The sequence below is a fragment of the Siphateles boraxobius genome, unplaced genomic scaffold, assembly GCF_051911475.1.
Source record: "Siphateles boraxobius isolate OS27281-9 unplaced genomic scaffold, OSU_SipBor_1 54, whole genome shotgun sequence".
Lineage (NCBI taxonomy): Eukaryota > Metazoa > Chordata > Actinopteri > Cypriniformes > Leuciscidae > Siphateles > Siphateles boraxobius.
Genome location: NW_027509180.1, coordinates 4,564,636 through 4,584,916, shown reverse-complemented (window position 1 = coordinate 4,584,916; position 20,281 = coordinate 4,564,636). Strand labels below are relative to the sequence as shown.

At 38.4% G+C, this 20,281-nt stretch overlaps 3 protein-coding genes and 1 pseudogene across 6 annotated transcripts in view; 1 reads left to right on the top strand and 3 right to left on the bottom strand.

Annotated features, from left to right (window-relative positions):
• The window catches only part of LOC143714441 (uncharacterized), a 96,447-nt gene extending 78,186 nt beyond the window's left edge, over positions 1-18,261 (bottom strand). Inside the window, exon 1 of the mRNA XM_077205646.1 lies at positions 18,231-18,261. The gene's annotated coding sequence lies outside the window, so the exon portion shown is untranslated. The remainder of the gene's footprint in view (positions 1-18,230) is intronic.
• Positions 1-18,292, bottom strand: part of LOC143714443 (uncharacterized) — a 207,832-nt pseudogene extending 189,540 nt beyond the window's left edge. The window contains exons 1-2 of the transcript XR_013195487.1: positions 18,231-18,292; positions 16,698-16,952 (exon numbers count right to left, since the gene is read on the bottom strand). The product of XR_013195487.1 is annotated as an uncharacterized LOC143714443 (transcript). The remainder of the gene's footprint in view (positions 1-16,697; positions 16,953-18,230) is intronic.
• Positions 1-20,281, top strand: part of LOC143714414 (uncharacterized) — a 1,189,624-nt gene that overhangs the window by 52,093 nt on the left and 1,117,250 nt on the right. The window lies entirely within an intron of this gene.
• On the bottom strand, positions 10,932-12,680 carry LOC143714381 (uncharacterized). The gene is made up of 2 exons (XM_077205490.1): positions 11,390-12,680; positions 10,932-11,305 (listed from the first exon to the last, which is right to left on the bottom strand). Exons 1-2 carry the CDS (start codon positions 12,636-12,638, stop codon positions 10,932-10,934), a joined length of 1,623 nt encoding a protein of 540 aa, XP_077061605.1. The 5' UTR covers positions 12,639-12,680.

The following is a 20,281-nucleotide window of genomic DNA, read 5'->3' as shown; positions in this document are numbered from 1 at the left end:
GCAGATCGGATCATAAGCCAATCAGGACACGGTGCGTTTACACCTGCTCACATCAAGTGGCTTCTGTATCTGGATAACCGATCGGATTTCTTATTCCCGCATAATATTTGAATTGGGTCTGTGGCACGACACCAGATTAAGAGTAAAAATGATACAAATTAAACAATGTCCCAATTGCTTTCACTCACTCACTTTACTTTCCTATGCAATCTCCAGTCTTAGATCAAATTAAGTTCTTTGAATGAAAGAATACTTCCAGAGTTGATCATACAAAAACAACTGGGTTGATCATAATCATCTATCATCTGTGTTTTAGTTTACACCGTGCAATTTTGACAGAAATGGGAGATTAATAACATGCTGAAACAATAAAAACATTCAACATTTAAAACATTAAAAAATAAAGTGTATTCCGATAATCAGCTCTTCATTAAGATCTCTTAATCTTAATCCATTAAGAAATAAGTTCGTCAAGAATTGTTTTGTGATGATTGTATGCATTTTTATATGGAAAGTCTCTTGTCTCTGTGGTTTTTAAGAGGTCTCAACAATGAGGTCATTCAAAGGTCTTCAAGAAGGGGGAAGTCTGTTTTACATCTCTGTCATGGGACCTTGTTCCTTAAGAAAGACGTAGTCTGTTAGTCGCAGGGGTCAGGTGACCTCTTGTTAGGGCCTCTTGTTTCACCATTTCTAAACAGATCTGTTTTAACAAATTATAAAACGTTGACAACGTTCTTCCTTTAGTTAAACAATAAAAGGTCCTTCCGGTTGCAGATTCTCTGGAGCCTATGGCTCTGGGTCTGGTGATTTGATTCTGGAATGTGAAGACTCTTTGTGGTATTATGTATGAACAGTCACCTAAAAGCTTCAATTGTGTTTGGTTCATTCTCATTGTCGCTACAGCAGAGGGCTCTGGGTAATATTTTATATCCTGTCAAAACATACATTAATCATTGCCATTGTCTATAAGAAAGATTAAATCAAGTGAGATTTCAAATGAGAGACAAAAGTGAAATGAAAAGTGAATCCCAAAGTCAAGATCACTGATGGGTTCAACAGTCGTTTTAATCCTCATATCTGGTCAACAACTGCTGTGCACAATTATGATCTATTTTAATATCATGATGAAGATGATTTGTGTTATAAATCACTAGTTTAGTTTATGAAACTCTAGATGGTACGGTGGCCCAGTAGTGCACAACACAACGAAATTCAAAAAGCAAACATAAGTTCACAACACAACGGAAACAAGCCACAACACAACGCAATAGCCACAACACAACGGAATAGCCACAACACAACGGAATAGCCACAACACAACGGAAATGATCCCAACCACTAGGGGGCAGCGTCGGCACTAAAAAGCCGATAGATAGATATTTCCTCAGGAGTCGAATCGGGCAATCGGGACCTTTCTTTTACTGTCTTTGATCGGGACACGACAAGAGATTATCTGTGTAAGTGATGGCATATTAATCTGTGTAATTTATTTTTTAAATTAACAAAATATTTTTAACTGAATCGAGCAGAATAAACTACTTTCGATTTAGACAATTTAGCTCTGCTTTTGTTTCATGAACACCCTGATAGTTCGCTGAAATGTTATCATTTCAACCATTGTCTTCCTAGGCTGGCATGTTTTGTCCATTCTGTGGAAACGATCTGAGATCTATTACAGCCTTATGCATCTCGTGTGGCTCTAATGTCCAGTTTTTGTCTGAAGAGGTTGAACGTGGTATGTATGCGTTAAGTCTGCCTTAGAACCTTAAGTTTAAGTCTAAACCTTAAGTTACTGTTATTTGAGCACACTAAGTTTATTAACTAAATTCTGAGTCAGATGTTTCTACCAATTAAAGTTGTTACTTAATAATACCCTTTCTATTATATTGTATCCTTTGATGGTTAGAGTCATCAGTCCATGTTTGTGAGGATGATCTTCTTCGAAAGTACTTCAGAGATGGACACAGTTACAGTGTCATTGTGGATTTCTTGGCATCGAAGCACAACATTAAAATGAGCCTTCGTACCCTAAAAAAAAATTTGAACAGACTGTCCTTGTACAAACGAAAAAACTACTCTCCTTTGGACACTGTCCGGACAGCTATTGTTGGCGAGTTGAATGGTTCTGGACAGCATTACGGTTACCGCACAATGTGCCAGACCCTGCGTCAAAAATACAATCTTACAGTGAGAAGGCAAGATGTAATGCTTATGATTGCAGACCTTGATCCATTAGGCATTGAACAACGCTCAAGAAGAAGATTTGTGAGAAGGGTTTACCATTCTTTGGGGCCAAATCATGTCTGGCACATTGATGGCTATGACAAATTAAAACCATACGGTTTGGCTATAAGTGGTTGCATTGATGGTTACTCACGCAAAGTGATGTGGTTAAACTGTGGAGCTAGCAATAACAACCCAGACATTATAGCTGCTTATTACCTACAGTGTGCCACACAATTTGGAGTCATACCAAAGCTTCTTCGCACAGACTGTGGCACTGAAAATGGAACTATGGCTGCAATCCACTGTTCTCTGAGATCAGTCCACACAGATGACCTTGCAGGGGCTTCAAGCCACATGTATGGCTCCTCAATCACAAACCAACGAATTGAAAGCTGGTGGTCATACTTCAGAAAACAAAGGTATAATAGTCTAAACAGTCATGATATTTAGGGGTTTTCTTGCTGAATTTTAGTTTAATAATCAATTATACATTAGAAAATAACCTATTAAATTAATTCTCAGCTTCACATACAAGGCTTGTCCTATACTAAAATGCATGTTTGAGCTGTTTTAAATGAGAGCAACTTGCACTGCCAGGATCTTAAAAAATGTCAGTGCCATTGTTTTGTCACAAGATGTACACCAGTAATGTTTTTGTTCTGCGACGTGTTTGTAAAAGCTACTTAAATGCCCTAAGTGAACTAAGGCCTAATCCTGGCTTATTCTAAGACCTGTCTGTGAAACCGGGCCTAAACGTCTAAAAGGGATGTTGATATTGTTGGTTTATTTACACAGGACTCAGTTCTGGATGGATCTTCTAAATGACTTGAAAGAGAGGCAACTCTTTAATGGCAGTCATGAACACATATGCTTGGTGCGTTTTGTGTTTTTAAGTGTGCTACAGATGGACCTTAATGAATGCAAAGAAATTGGGAACACTCACACCATTAGGGCAGTTAAACAGTCTCGCTGTCCTTCTGGTAAACCAGATGCAATGTACGCTCTTCCACACAGGTCAGAATATGACTATTAAATATTTAACTTATTTGCATTTTGTAATCGAATTGTTAAAATTATATTTAACATACAACTTCAAGCTCACCATAATGTTGTTCTAAAGCCATATGTCTTACTTCCATATAACAAAAATATTTGATATGATACACAATGTTAGTCTCACTCAGTTTACTTTAATTGTGTTCTTCTGTAAAATTAAACTGAAAGGAGATTGTGGCTAACATTCTATTCCACAGAAGAAAGTCATTCAACTTTGGATTGATGAAGTTTAGTAGACAGTTTTATTTTGGGGAAAAGATTTTATGATTAAAGGTACAGCGATAAAGGTTAATTTGTATTTAGTTTTCACACCAAACTTTTTCCTCTTTCACTTAAAGGTTTAATGGGAGAGAATGCGGATTTCGTGTCTCAGAGGAAGACTTGAACCAGTTTTTCATTGAACCTACTCTTAGTACATGTCAAGATGAACAGCTTCAGGCAAACTTTGAAGAACTGCACGCTCAAAGCAATCTGACTACACCTCACACCTGGGAGACTGGTGTGGAGAACTATATAACTTTAAAAAACATGGCCCGTATTTAAAGGGTTAGTTCACCCAAAAATGAAACTTCTGTCAGTAATTACTCACCCTCATGTTGTTCCAACCCAGTAAGACTTTCGTTCATCTTCGGAACACAAATTAAGTTATTTTTGATTACATTTGAGAGCTGGATCACTCCTCCATAGGCTTCATAGGGATTGAAACTTGTCGGCCCAGAAAAGTTATTAAAGACATCGTTAAAATAGTCCGAGTGACTACAGTGGCTCAATCTTAGGTTTATCAAGCGACGAGAATATTTTTTATGCGCAAAAAAATAATAAAAATAACGACTTTATTCAACTATTCATTTCCTTCTCTGTGGGCCTCGAGTGACTTCACGTAGTGTAACAGCGCAGCGCTTCTAGGTCGTACGTCACACGTAGGCTCACTAATTGCCGACGCTGGTCATGTGTGAGTGTGTGTGTGAGACGTACGACACAGAAGCGCTGCGCTGTTACACTACGTGAACTATCTCGAGGCCCACAGAGAAGGAAATGAATAGTTGAAATAAAGTCGTTATTTTTGTTTGTTTTTTGCGCACAAAAAGTATTCTCGTCGCTTGATAAACTTAAGATTGAGCCACTGTCGTCACTCTGACTATTTTAACGATGTCTTTCATAACTTTTCTGGGCCGGCAAGTTTCAATCCCTTAGAAGCCTATGGAGGAGTGATCCAGCTCTCAGATGTAATCAAAAATATCTTAATTTGTGTTCCGAACATGAACGAAAGTCTTACGGGGTTGGAACAACATGAGGGTGAGTAATTACTGACAGAAGTTTCATGTTTGGCTGAACTAACCCTTTAACATTTTACATTGTTCTACTCAGTGCAATCCAAAACCAGGTGAGTTTTGGATACCAAAGTCCATTGCATTTTTGAACTCTTCATAGCTTTTGGACAATGGCAATTTGATTGTATTGCCACATGTGCTGGCAATGGGAAATTTAGAAGTCCTCTCAAAAGTCAGTTGGGGCTGAGGCTCAATTGTTTAAGGAGGCAGTGAATCCAGTCCTGTAGCAAACATCAGGATGTCCTGGAGGGAGATTCCAGTTTCTTGTTCTGAAAAAAAAAAAAAAAAGCAAAAAAAGCAATGGAATATTATGAAATATGTACAGAACAACAATAAAATATGATGTTCAATCCTTTACCTCCAGTGTCAAGCAGATAGTCTCTCCAGTATCCTAAAATCCTTGTTTCTTCTTGTCGTCTGGTGCTACCAACTTCACTGAGCTGAGCCTTGAAGACAGCCTCCAGTGATTCAGGTGTTAGTTTCTCAACACTGTAGCACATGTAGGGTCTGAATACACTTGGATGTTGTTCCAGGGCATGGATGACATCCAGGGTGGAAAGACCGTCGCTAAATCTGGAAGCAAAACAAAGTAATGATAATAAGGATGATATGAATAATGATATGCTCTCAAATTAGGAACCAACTTACCTTTGTACAGAGTATTGGTTTCTGTAAATTATGTACCACTGTATGAAATCCTTAACAATGTTTTCTTTGCCTTCTACACTTTGTGGGTAATCGAAACATCCAGCAGTCTGCAGCAAGCTGGTATACTTATCCATAAGCATGTGTAATTCATCCAAAGATGCTGCACTAGATACCTGGTAAATAGGACACATTCAAAAGGAGCATTTCAATTCGAATACATTTTTCTTAAAGCAAATATCAAAAAAATATTGTAACTATTAATCCTTAAACCATTATTACACACACAAAAAAAATCTTAAAATGAGCTTAAATACAAATTTAATGTACCTCAAGTAAAGCTGCCTTCATGGTCTCATCTGTTATATCTTCAACTGTTCCATTAATGTCAGTCCTTCCAGTGAGGTGATTGTATAGCATATCTGAGAGGAAGCGAGGACCTGGACCACCGTGAACAATAGAAACTGCAATCATCTGCCCCGCAAGAAAGTATTCATCTTCTCTGGCAGCTATAGTAAATTGTTTTTGTCCAGTTAGTATAAAACAAGACAATTATGACCAGGGCAGATAAAAAGTAGATTTAAGTAAATAATTTACCTGCACTGTTAAAGGTGAGAAATCTCCTATTTGCTGGACCATCAAAGATTCTCCGTGTCCTTAAACAGTCCATTAGGAGTGTTAGAAACTCACGTTTGGGACCACCTGTGTCCACTGCATCTTCAGTTGTGCCTTCGTCATCTGTGAATTTAACAAGCATGTCGTGTGATGGGTTGTATGATGCACGTCTGAATCCACGAATTGCTCCATCCCAAACATCGGCTCTATTTATGTTGAATCTGCTGCAAGATGTTTTTATTATCTTCAATGAGAGATCTGACACAATGTCTGCAGAAGTTAATACATCTGTGCTGTAATAAACAAAGAGGTTTTGATTAAGCTAAGCAAAATAATAATGAAATAAAAAAAAAGTCAATACATTTAGGAAATTAAGTACCTTTCTTCTTGAACATGTTGTCTGCTATCATCGGACGCTTCCGAGTCACTATCAATTATTATTGGGGCATAGAGACGTGTGTAATTGCTGTAAAAAGACAGATTAACAGGAATGTACATCCATTGACATACAAAAGTAATTGTAGGCTACTTGTAAAGCAATTCATTTATTTTTTTAAACTCTTTTTGAGGTAATACAAGCAGTTTACGTGTAGCACTTTTGTTGGCCATGTCTGTGTTCTTGGATATTTGTTCCATTTTTTCCTGCTTCCTAGATTTGTCAGAAATATAACAATTATTAAAATAACATTATAACTGACCATTATAAAGACAAAATAAACATTTTCATTTGTTGTAACAAAGTAACTTTGCAAGGTATGAACAATTATGAACTTACTTGGTCCAAAAAAGGCAGAGAGAGATCAGGGGGTCTGAAAAACAACTACTGTGAATTAATTTGAACAACTCCACTCCTAACCTCCAAATAATGTCTTGTTAACTATGCTAATACCTGTTTGATGTGCTTCCTGCATTTGGTGTGCTTGCTTCATCTGGAACATCCCATATCTGTAAAAAAAAAAAAAAAAAAAAAAAAAAAAAAAAAAAAGAAGAAGAAAAAAAGCCACTTGTTAAAATTAGTTACAATTAAATGTTATGTAAGGAGACATGCAATTAAATGCACCCACCAAAGTGTCACTCTCATAATGCGGACTGTGAGATGTAGACTTTACTTGCACTTCACTGTCTTCACTAGAAGAATCCCCAGAGCAGTCTTCAAACAACAATGAAAGTAATAAATTCACTTTGATTTAAACCAATTCGTGTAAATAGTGTTTTATACATTATGTCTTTGTAAGATTTTCATTAAATTAAATATGCTTACCATTGGCTAAAAAGTCTTGAAATGTGCTTATAAACAGTGTTATTCTTTGATAAGCCTTTCCAATTGCTTCTTTGTACAGGTGTAGTTTGAAAGGGGTGTTTGTTCCTGGAATGTTTTTCACCTCTGAACCATCTGGGTACAGCAATACATAGGCTTCCATATCCTGATTAAAATCTCTTACTTTCTTTTCAGCTGCAATTAAAATTTGCTCAGATGACCAATTAGGTTGAACATCAAGAGCCAGGGTCTTCCCTCTGATAGGCTTTAGAACACCACCATGTCTCCACATAACTCCAACATAAATCTACACATGAAAAGAATGAAAAAAAAGTGTCACAAACTGATTTATAAAAACTATTTTTTTTCAATGAAAGTAAAACTGACAGATTTAAAGATAATCATGTTTTTGAAAATAGTTGATATCTTTATTTTCTCAATTCCACAACTGGACTGAATTCCATAGGAAACAAATATGGGTTAGGGGGAAATCATAATTCTAACTACCCTATAAAGTAATTATGAAATGGAAGTTACAATAGTCTTCATCCCTATTGTGGCATATAAAAGATACCTTCACTGTTTTTTTATCCTTCTTTGATTCCTGACTTTTCTTAGTAAAGAATGTTTTCCTCTCCTTCTCCTTCAAAGCCCTGAACTTCATGAAGGAATCCACTGAACTTCTCTCTGATTTCCCTGCTTCAAACACATTGTCACATAGAAATCTCTCAAATTATACTCGACAGTTCACCAAGCAGTATTGTTGCCTACCTGCACTCGTGCTTGCCTCATTTTCAGCAGGAATTTTATCTTTTAGAAATTTAATGCTTTTACCACATGCCACTGCAAAAAGCAGGACAGCTTTCCAAAGTAGCGCCACAAAATGGACAATACATCGTGATCTGTAAAAAATTACGTTACTAACTTCAGGGAAGAAGCAGCCTGTTAAAACGGGGTTCAGACTAACAATAATCTTTTGAAATAAAATCTCAACGCAAAATCACAGTGACTAACTTCTTGGCAAGTAAACAGTAATTATCTATCTACTGCACAAGACAAATATTGTGTTAAAGTGTTTAACAACACTAAAATTAAACATACATTTTAATATGTACTTGTTTGTACTTACATTCACATTCTTCGTGTGTGTCTAGCATCCAGACAGCCAGCGATAACGCATGGGAGATTGAGAGCAATTTACCGTTTCCGGAGACCACCTGTCCCCCTAGTGGTCAGCAGCATTTCCGTTGTGTTGTGGCTATTCCGTTGTGTTGTGGCTATTCCGTTGTGTTGTGGCTATTTCGTTGTGTTGTGGCTATTTCGTTGTGTTGTGGCTATTCCGTTGTGTTGTGGCTATTCCGTTGTGTTGTGGCTATTTCGTTGTGTTGTGGCTTTTTTGCGTTGTGTTGTGGCTTGTTTCCGTTGTGTTGTGAACTTATGTTTGCTTTTTGAATTTCGTTGTGTTGTGCACTACTGGGCCACCGTAAGATGGCGCATGGTTGACGAAATATGTAAGCAATCCCATCATTTCCAATGCCTTTCTAACATTTACAGAGGAAGAATCTGGAAGCTTCTCGTCTCTGTATTCTTGATAGGCACCAGAGCAAATACAAAAACATGAACTGCTGATAGAAAACATGAAAATACTGTTTTAAGTTTTATCTTCACCATAATCAGTAATGTCAGGAAGAGACACAGCGCTATGTATATTGTTTTATTTCTGCTTGTTTTGACATGAGCGCCACCTACTGTCAGAGAGTGATTTTGTATTGCTCTGAACAGACAAATCACATGTCAAAAACAGACTGATTTTTTTTATATATCACACATTCATGTTGGGTTGAACACGAGTTAATAGAAACCAATCAAACAACAAAATGTCTATTGCTCATCGTGGCTGTTAAAGGTCCTGTTCTTCGTGATTCCATTTTTCAAACTTTAGTTGGTGTGTAATGTTGCTGTTAGAGCATAAATAATACCTGTAAAATTATAAAGCTCAAAGTTCAATGCCAAGCAAGATATTTTATTTAACAGAAGTCCCCTTTCAAAGTCTACAGCGAACAGCCGGTTTGGACTACATCCCTCTACTTCCTGCTTTAATGATGTCACTAGAACAGTTTTGTGACTAACCTCCGCCCACAGGAATACACAAAAAAGGGGGCGTGGTCTTGTTGCGCTCCCACGGAGAAGAGGAAGAGTTGCGTTTGTAGAGGGTCTTTGTCGCCATGTCGTCGAGACGCTGTTATTTTCATCCCGGAGTCAAATGTTTACAATACCTTTGACATGTTTACAATAAAAATGAGCGCATGCATCTCCACGTTATGGTGAGAGGCGTGACCTTTCTGGGCAACGTGCGCTAAGCTGCTGTCGAATCACAACACAGGAACCGCTGGCACAATCAGAACTCGTTACGTATTTCTGAAGGAGGGACTTCATAGAACAAGGAAGTCATCAGCCCGTTATTAGGACAGTCAAAACAGCTGTATACAGATGAGTAAATTGTGTGAAAAATACTGTGTTTTTTTACACGCGAAACATGAACATATCTTATATTGCACAACTGTAAACACAATCAAAGCTTCAAAAACACAGGAAAAACGGGACCTTTAAGAAACTCATGAATGAATGAGGCATTTATATAGCGCTACTATTTACTACTGTACACACCAAACGCTTTACAATCACATCAGGTGTCGGCCTCATTCACAACTTGGATGATTCAACAGCAGCCACAGTGAAACAGCGCCAACTATAGGTGGAGAAGAGAGATTTGACTGTGACTAACTTACACAGAACAGATTTTGTTGCTCAGCAGTACATAAAGATGAACTACATAAGTCGCGTTTCCACCGCAGGAACTTTCCCCAGGAACTAGGAACTTTGAGGTGGTACTCGGTGTGTTTACGAACGAAGTTCCGGGTAAATATTCCCCCCTCAGAAAGTCCCTGCTGGCGAGGTAGTACTTTTTCAAAGTTCACGACGCATTTTAATTGGTTGACTGCAGGCAGCATTTTATTTTAACCGCCATTTAAAAAAAAAAAAAACGCTGTTCTTGGCTTTGTGCAGTAAGAGTTGTCTGTCTGCAAATATGGAATTTAATAAATAAACACGACCGCTGGACGGACGACGAGGAGGTCCAGGCTTTAAAGGTTGTATCAGCGATTTCAGGCCCAAAAAAGGCCTAAACATAAATGATCACATTCGTCTAATCTTTCCTAACGATCCGCTAGCTGCTAGCCCCATAAGCATGCCGTCCAAAAACTGCATCTCTGTAGGCAGCCCAGGCTCTGAGATCTGCACACAAAAACAATGGGTTTCACCAATCACCAAAAGCAAAATAAACAGTGTTCCAACCAATCACCGACAGGGGGGGGGGCTGTTGTGAGGTTTTGCGCTCGTGCGCTTCGAAGTCGGAGCAAAACCTCACAACACCCACCCCCTGTCGGTGATTGGTTGGAACACTTTTTATTTTGGTTTTAGATGAATTAGATAAAAATAAAGATTAGATGAATGTGATCATTTATGTTTGGGCCTGAAATCGCTGATACAACCTTTAAGCGCACCAGTCTCATATCTCTCACGGAGGAGCAGAAGCATAAAGGAGGAGCGACGACAGTGGCCCTCGACTTCGTCCTGCTCGCCACATAAAGAAAAACATCACACAAGCAGCACAGCTTGAATCAATTTGCATAATCTTCCCGGTACTTTAGACCGCGGTGTAAACGCAGCAAGCAACCGGTCTGGGGCAAAAAAAGTTCCTGGGACAAATTGTTCCTGGTAATTTCGGTGGAAACGCAGCTTTACTGTGATCTCCGACTGTGTTTAAGTGGTTTCTCCACTGCATGGATCTTCATGTGTATCTTCAGCTGACTTTTAATAGAGAAACTCTTTCCACACTGATCACACGTGTGCGGCTTCTCTCTGCTGTGGATCCTGTCGTGTATTTTCAGTTGTTCTGTTCGACTGAATCTCTTGTCACAGTGTGAACACTTGAAAGGTTTTTCTCCAGTGTGAATCCTCTCATGTGATTTCTGATTTACTGACTGACTGAATCTCTTGTCACAGTGTGAACACTTGTAAGGTTTTTCTCCAGTGTGAATCCTTTCATGTCTTTTCAGAGATGATGACTGACTGAATCTCTTGTCACAGTGTGCACACTTGTAAGGTTTTTCTCCTGTGTGAATTCTCAGGTGCAGTTTTAAACATTTCGCTGTAGTAAAAGTCTTCTCACACTCAAAGCACATGTACTCTCTCACACCAGTGTGAGTTTTCTGATGTCTTTGTAAAGATTGCTGCACTGAGAAACTCTTTCCACATTCAGAACATGAATGTGGCTTCTCCTTGATGTGAACTGTCAGGTGTGACTTCAGGTTTGATGCCCTAAGAAATGTTTTGGTGCACTGATCACATGTGAACGGCTTCTCTCCGGTGTGGACTCTCATGTGACTTTTAAGAGATTTTTTGTCTGAGAATCTCTTTTCACATTGTTCACACATGAATGGCTTCTCTCCAGTGTAAACTGTCATGTGAATCTCAAGACTTTGTTTGGTTGTGAAACTCTTCCCACATTGATCACACGTATGCGTTTTTTCTCCAGTGTGAATCCTCTCATGTGTTTTCTGATTTGATGAGTTACTGAATCTCTTGTCGCAGTGTGAACACTTGTAAGGTTTTGTTCCAGTGTGGATCCTCTCATGTGTTATCAGAGATGATAAGTGACTGAATCTCCTGTCGCAGTGTGAACACTTGTAAGGTTTTTCTCCAGTGTGAATTCTCTGGTGACGTTTTAAACTTTGCGCTGTAATAAAAGTCTTCTCACACTCAAAGCACATGTACTCTCTCACACTAGTATGAGTTTTCTGATGTAAATGTAAATATTTCAGCTGTGAAAAACTCTTTCCACACACAAAACATGAATGTGGCTTCTCCTTCGTATGAACTGTCAGGTGTTTCTTCAGGTGTGATGACCCAAGAAATGTTTTTCCACACTGATCACATGAGAACGGCTTCACTCCGGTGTGGATCTTCATGTGACTCTCCCGATTATGTTTGTTTGTGAAACTCTTCCCACATTGATCACATGAGAATGGCTTCTCTCCAGTGTGGATCATCATGTGAACATTAAGGGATGATAATCGACTGAAACTCTTCCCACATTGATCACATGTGAACGGCTTCTCTCCTGTGTGAATCCTCATGTGAATCTCCCAATTGTGTTTGGTTGTGAAACTCTTTCCACACTGAGTGCAGGTGAAAGATTTCTTGGATCGTCTTTTCTTTAAAAATGTCTTTTTAATCATTGAGTGACTCAAAGGTTTTTCTCCAGGTTTGACATGATGTTCCTCCTTTACTTCACTCAGTTCTTCTCTCTCCTCCTCCACTTCACTCAGTTCTTCTCTCTCCTCCTTCACTTCACTCAGTTCTTCTCTCTCCTCCTTCACTTCACTTAGTTCTTCTCTCTCTTCCTTCACTTCAATCAGTTCTTCACTCTCCACGTTCTCTTCCATCAGCTCTGAAATGAAAGCAAAAAATGTTTATTTGCATTTCCAGTACATCTGTCACATTTAGTGTTTGTGTTCATGTTAAGCTTGTTCGACTTGAACCGGCGCTGCACAGACCGATCGGTTTATGACATCAAAGTACCGCGAGAGCGATTAGAGAGCAGACAACTCCTTATGCTTTTTGCCTGTTATGTTTGCCTGTGACACCCAGTTTGTCCACGTGTTTCTTCGATTTAATCCGTCACCTGATTTCTTAATTAGTCATTCTAAGTTCATTTGTCCCAGCTGTGTCTTCTGTTCTGTGTATTTAAGCAATGTGTATCAGTCTGTCGTCGTTGCTATATGTTTCGTTGTTCTATTCATGTTTCTTTTAGATAGATAGATAGATAGATAGATAGATAGACTTTAATTTTCATTGTACAGTAGAACCATACAACGAAATTTGTTAGTGCAACCTCTAAAACAAGACTCACTTTCATAACACACTCATACAATAAATATAATAGAATAAGAAAAATATAAAAACTTCATCAGGGCATCCTACATTGCACTGAAGTCCCATTGAATAGAGTCCCTATCTAAAAAGTGCAGCTGTGTTGACTTGGGGGTGGAGGGGCAGAAGTGTTCAGTTCTATGATGGCCCTGTTGATAAAACTGTTCTGCAGCCTGGAGGTGCGTGCTCCCAGAGCCCGATACCGCCTGCCAGAAGGTAGCAGGGAGAAGAGATGGTTTGAGGGGTGTGTCTCATCCTGCAGAATATTATGCGCTCGTCGTAGGCAGCGGATCTTAAAGATGTCATCCAGTGGATGTAGTGGGACTCCAATGATTTTTTTCTGCAGATCTTATAAGTCGATTGAGGGATTTCCTGTCCTTCTTTGAGCATTTGGCATACCATGCAGTCATACAGTATGTTATGACACTCTCAATGGAACATTGATAGAAGATCTTAAGTAGCTCAGCAGACAGGTTGTTCCTTTTTAGTATTCGTAAAAAGTAGAGCCTCTGTTGCGCCTCTTTGACCATGGAGGTTTTGATCCAGTTTGTGAGTATTAGAGTTTGTTTAAATAAATACTGCAGCAATTAAGATCCTGTATTCTTCCTGCATTCTTACATCAAAATTCAAAGGGAGAAATATGATTATAAAGTCAAAGGACATAAACTGAGCCCTAAAATATTCCCATCATTTTGATGAGATTTTATAAATTAATTATGCATGTCCTCAAAAAATCTCCATGAATGAGGATCATAGATCTTCCAATTATTACTTTTAAAACATTTGTAGCGACAATGAGTCTTACATTAAATTAGCTCAAATTATATATAGGGAATTTAATAATTAATCATGAATGATTAATATATTGCATATTACAGTTAAATTATCGAAACTGAAAATAGATCAATTGTATATATGAATGATCACCATAATGGGTTATGGTTCGTCATTAATATATGAATAGTCTTATTACAGATCGATTATATGAGATAACCTTAAATGGAATTAATTTAGTTATCGAACAATCTGTTTGTCCAGCAAACGGCCGTAAGATTAACTCATCAACTTCCCAACAAAAGTTATCACTTCTTATAAAGTCACATGGCGCTTCGGGAGACTTCAGCCAACGTGGCTCTAGGGAGTTAACCCTAACCCCTAAAATCCACTGGATCCGTCTACGGCGCGGAACGTCAGCGTCGCGGATGCCGCAGCTAATCGCGGCCATTATAGTCAATGCTCTAAAGTCCTCCAGCTGCGGACGCAGCGCGTCTCAAAAGCGTCCCAGAAGCGGCTCTCCGCGTCGCTTCGCTAAAGATAGGCGCCTAGTCTATTTTTGACGGACCCGCGTCCAAGCCGCGCCGTGAATACAAAATAAAAGTCAAAAAACACTATCAATTTCAAAATAAACACCCTGTGTAGAGTCCGCATCCCTACAGTTTGGACAACAATGCCTCTGATTGGATACCAAGTAGGAAATAACAACAGAAAAAAACTAATAGAAAGAATTCACTTAATTAAGTAACCCACTTACCTATTGTAGAAGCACAAAGAGGAAAATTGAAGAAAAAAAATCAATAAGGTAGCACAATTAACTGTCTGCTCCTGAGCCAAAAGAAGACAAATGAACAACAAATAAACAACGCTCCGATTCTGAGGAAAAATGAAGACGTCACCAATTTCAGAACATGAATAACTGCTGAACGCTGCTGAAACGCGTCTGAGACGCTTCCAGTGGACTTTGACGCCGAGCTAGGGACGCATCAAAAACGTGGCGCTGACGTTCCGCGCCGTAGACGGATCCAGTGGATTTTAGGGGTAAGGCGGTCAAACAGAAGCTCTTGTCTTCTCCTCTGACAAAAGGGCTGTGTTTGAAAGTCATGATTCGCTAATTCGGAACATCTGGCCGGAAAACCTGTCATTATCCTTCACATTATAGGTACAAATCCCATGTTTCTGACAAGAGAAGTATTAAAATATTTAATCAATGACACAATTATCTAATGTAATAAACACATTAAACATGTACAACAGTGCCATAACGTTTTCAATTCAAGAACTGTTTTTCTTTTTCAGCTTAAAGCTATAGTATACGATGTTAAAAATCGGTCGAGAAAGCCTGAGACATTAGGGACGTTTTAAAAAACTCATCCCGCCCCTCCACACACACACACCCCTCCCCTCTGTGCTACCTGATCCCTCCCACCGGAAAACAAATTGAACAACGTCACTCAGTCAAGCTGTGATCACCGGTAGTAAACATCGGACACACATCATATGTAAAATTGCCTTTAGACACTTGAACTTAGTTGCTTCATCAACAATGCAGTCACGTTTGAGTTCACGTCAACGCAAGATTAGCAACACATGAAATGTTCTAAACTCCCCACCACCATTAGTATAATACTACTAGTATTGCTAAGGTTTTCAGTAATTGTTATTGTAGCACACAGCGCATCTTGTTCAAATCTCGATCGGCTCGAACAGAAACCCGCTAGGCCTGCTGAAATATATTCAAGGACTTCAAGAAATATAATTACTTTGACCCGTGATAGGCGATGCTAAACGGCTAACTTTCAAATGCCAACCGGCAGCAGGAGTAAGTTGTCAAACTGATAAAAAGCTATTAATGTAACACGTCACACCATAAAAGTATAAATAAATGTTTACCTGCTCAACAAAAAGTCAGCCGTGTCAGCGTCGGTCTTCAGTCCCAGATCTCCCTGAAGCTTCCTCCAACGGTCAATGGTGGACCCTATATTTATCCTACTCAAAGTTCGGCGTTCTTCACATTTTTTTTTTTATCTCTGCTCGTTCCTCTAATGACTTTCTCTTTCGTCCTAACTTTACTGTAGGGGCAAGTAGGGGACGCTTGCTGCTGTCTTTTTTTTTCTTTCCATTCCTGATATGCTACTTAGCTAGCTACCATAGATTGTCCGCTGCTTAACCGTGCAATTTCATGTCGCAGGAGGGGGGCGGGGGCGGGTGCGGAGGAGACGCAAACGACAGGCGGAGTTTCAAGTGGAGCTGGTAATTGGATGAGAGCAGTTGACCAATGTAAGCTGTCCGGCCGGACAGCTTACATTGGTCAACTTCTCTGCGTCTGTACAGCCAATAGAGTGAATGGATTTTTTTCATTCTTTTTTCTATTCATATTGTTAGGATTGTACTATATAACCATAACCAGCATCTAAACGAGGATATTAATAATGAACAATCTTTGAAATCGTATACCATAGCTTTAACTGTTGTTTATTATTATTATTGGAGTTTACTGATTATTCCTAAAATGTTGAAAATGATTAGAATTCTAGTAACGTTGTTGCAAATTGGGAACCAGATGTGAAATAAATGTAAAATAAAACAGTTAAAATAGTATTTAGCTTGATCTAATATTGATAATCAATATAAAAATGTCTCAAAATCTCCCTTTACTGACCATTCGTTGAAGAAAAACCCAGAACATTCTGTACCATTTCATAGTTTAACTGTTTATCTAAATGTGATGAAGTGCTTGAATGTTTCTAACATGAATGTTCTTCAGCATCATTAATGAATGAAGAATAAACACCAACCTCTTTGTTCTTCAGGATCTTCAGTGTGTTTCATTCTGCAGGTTCAGGATCACTCGTGTTCTCACTGTCCTCTTTAATAAACTCAGTCTTTGCAGATTTCAGCTCTTCCTGATGCTCTGATGCTCGTCTTCACTTGTAGCTGATGGGAATTTACAGCATTTATTGGAGAATTACAGTGGGAGGAGCTTCACTGATGATGTGATTGCTGTGGGAGGAGCTTCACTGATGATGTATTCCAGCGTGGGAGGAGCTGATCTGCCTAAATCAAAAATATAAATTACTGAATTTGTTTTATAATAAATTACACTTCTAAGCATGTATGTCTGTCTATCAATTCATTGTACAGTAACTGATATTTTTTGTATTATTTGTATAGCTAATCCTAACATTATTCTGCTTCTTCATAAAAATACAGGTAACTAGAAATATAGAAAAGAAATAATTTAAATTCTTCCAAATATAAATAATGGTAAGAAAAACAGTTAAAATCACAAACAGAAATAAACATGCATATAGTAGCCAACAATTACCCTCAGTCTGTTGACACCAATGAAATGAGCTTTAAGTGGCAATTTACAGGAGATCTGAAGACATCTGCATAATAAATGAGGAGAAAACAGGAACTATTGTCATGAAATAAAGAGTGTTTTCAGCAGATCTGTTAATATTGATGAGTCTCAGACTATCAACACTCATTCAACAAGACATTCAGGATCATCAGCAGATCATCTCACTTTATTCTGAGTGTTTGCTGTTAGAAACACATTATTTGAGTCAGGATACATGTTAAAAGCCTGTAAAAAACTAGCGTATATTGAAAGAATATACTGTTATTTCTCACAATACATCCACCAACAAGTGATACATCGCCAATAATAAAACAAAATAATTAAATAACCTCTCTTTGGGAACCTCTTCAGGCAAATAGCCTAACAACAACACCATATTATGTGAATCTAAATATAGTTCAACTTTATAATAACTATTAATTGCAATTAAGTAATTCCATCATTAACATCTTGCATATTTGTATGTAAAGCAACGGTTTTATTGGGTTTCAAACTTCTTTGTCTATATTCCCATGTATGTATAGCATAGATTTGACATTTCCCACGTTCATTACTCATAGAGGGTCAATATAAAGTGTATACAACAATTGTAATAATTAAATGTAATCTGTAAAGATAAATGTCGACAAAGAAATAAAAGGTAACTTAAACATGAAAATGTCAACAGCAACACTTAGAATCAATTCCCATCAGATCTCAAACTTTGACTTGACATTCAGTAACAGTTCTCACGCCAAACATCAAAACAATCACAACAAACGAACACACACTCGCTCAGGTCTGAATGAACTTACATATTCTCCTCATGCTCGCTGCTGCTGCACTAAATGTGTATTTCAGGAGGAAGACGCCAGAAAAGACGCACACGTATCGCTGTGATCGATGGAAACAATACAGAAATGAGTCTATCGCTTAATCAAACTGTATAAAGTGTGTGTGATGGTTGTGTAAATATGAGAAATACCTCGAACTGCTCTCCTCGCCTCAGAAGACTCGACGCTGAAACTCAATGAGGGAAGACACGGCGGGAGCGAGCGGTGACTTCACCGGCCTCCAACGCACGCGCGTACGGGACACCCCCGCAGCCAATCAGGGCCACGCAGATTCAGCTTTACTAGTAGCCTTCCAGTATTATTATTTTAGAACTGAATTGACTCCAGTTAGCCTACTAAAGGTGAAATGAACCTTTTCAAGTAATTAGGTAGTAGCTTGTTATGTTACTGCGATTGTAAATAGGTGTCGTTTGTGTTTTAACAACTTTTAGCTCAAGAATATTGATCCGGGAAGTTCGAATAGCCTATGTGAATATATTGCCAACTTCACTGAACTCCTTGAGTTAAGCACTGACCGCATTTCTTTATTTGAGTTAAGTTCAAACACTATGAAATGCTCCATTAACGTAAGGATCTATGCAACACTGCCAGCGGGACATAAAACAGGAAGTGTCTGTTCGAGCTCACAGCAGGTTTTGCGAGGGAACGCAAAGTTTCTCAAAGGGGGAACGCAGAAGTTTTGGAGAAAAAATTTAGTCCCATTCAAAAAAAATTTCCCCCACCACCACGTCCCTTTAGGGGCTCTGAAGATTAGCACCTGTAGACTTTCCTTTGCTGTACTAATTTTTAAGAGTGATTCCTTATTTTACTTTTAGAATAAAAGGTAAAAATTACAGTAATTAATTAATTAGTTAGTACTGCATTAACACCCTTCACGGATTACACAATTATGCTGAATTGTCCAAAACCAAACATCCTGTATTGAATTTTAATGACTATTTAACATTACTTCTAAACTTTGACTAGGCTTGGCATGTTGCATATTAATTGTTGTAGGAACCTCAAATAGGCTATATTTTAAGGTGTTTTTTGTGCTACTCTATAAACCTGTAGAAAAGCTCATTTGTGTTGAGCCCTGCAAATATCAAGAACCGCATCTTTTGTTATAAAATAAAATTTTGTTAAGGGGAAAAAATAAAATAGTATTAAAACTAGGAATTTCACTTGACCCACCCTACATCTCAAAGCTGGAGCCGGGCCTGGTGTTGTTTAAAGCTCATAGTGATTGTTCTGACTTCATGAAGCTCATGATGTGAATGAACATCAAACTGACTAGATCAAACTCTTTGAAATGTATATATGATACTGGATATCAAGGGTGAAACTGTTAATAATGTAGACGGACAGTAATCTCATTCAATGTCAGTCATGTGTTCAGTGAAATATAATTTATTAGGCATTTTAAAGCTCTATTGAGAAACTGAAAACATGGAAAGCTCAAAAAGCAATCATATCAGGCTACTTCATGACTTTCAGAACTAAAATTATAACTAAAGCAGAATCAGCAGAAAATAAGAAAATGGACAATAGCAATGAGATGTTGATAAAATGAGTAAAGAGTTTAATCAATAGTTACATGAAGTAATATGCACAATAACAGTGCCTGGTGCTTGAGAATGCAAATCCTGAAATAGGTTGAAAAAAAAAAGGTTATCTCTGCGCTAACCTCAAAAACGCAAACCCGCGGAAACGCAGACGGCGTGCACATGCGCATCACGTATTTAGACCATATGTATGCGCGTTTGAAGACAGGTTTTTAAAGACAAACACTTTCTTGTGTTCATGTTTTTTTTCAATCCACTTTAAGTGTGTAATCCAGGAGACAAGAATAAACTTGACTATTTCAGCTACAATCTCCACTTTACTGAGTTCATTGTCATAAAGTCCAGGTGTGTCGAGAGACGAGCTGTTCTTTCATCATCTTCATCATCTGCAGATTCAGTAGATCTGGAGAATTCACTTCAGCTTCTTGTTTCTTCTTAACTTCTTAAACCTCTGTTCTCCCAGTATAGTGTTTCCAGATGAGCTTTTCCCAGAGCCGTTTCTGCCCATCAGAAGAACCCGGATCACTGGATCATCTGGACTGGGTAAATTTAAATAGCATGAAGATGTGGGAGAGCTACAAACAGGCTCTGGGGTCACCACAGCGTTCACAGCCATCAAAGCACAGTAAAAACAGACA

What these genes read in the sequence shown, in the direction of transcription:
- LOC143714381 (XM_077205490.1), bottom strand. Translation starts at nt 12,638, where the DNA reads ATGGAAGAGAACGTGGAGAGTGAAGAACTGATTGAAGTGAAGGAAGAG. An exon ending in ACATCAGAAAACTCACACTG is followed by an intron (nt 11,306 to 11,389) that starts GTGTGAGAGAGT and finishes GAATTCACACAG; the next exon opens with GAGAAAAACCTTACAAGTGT.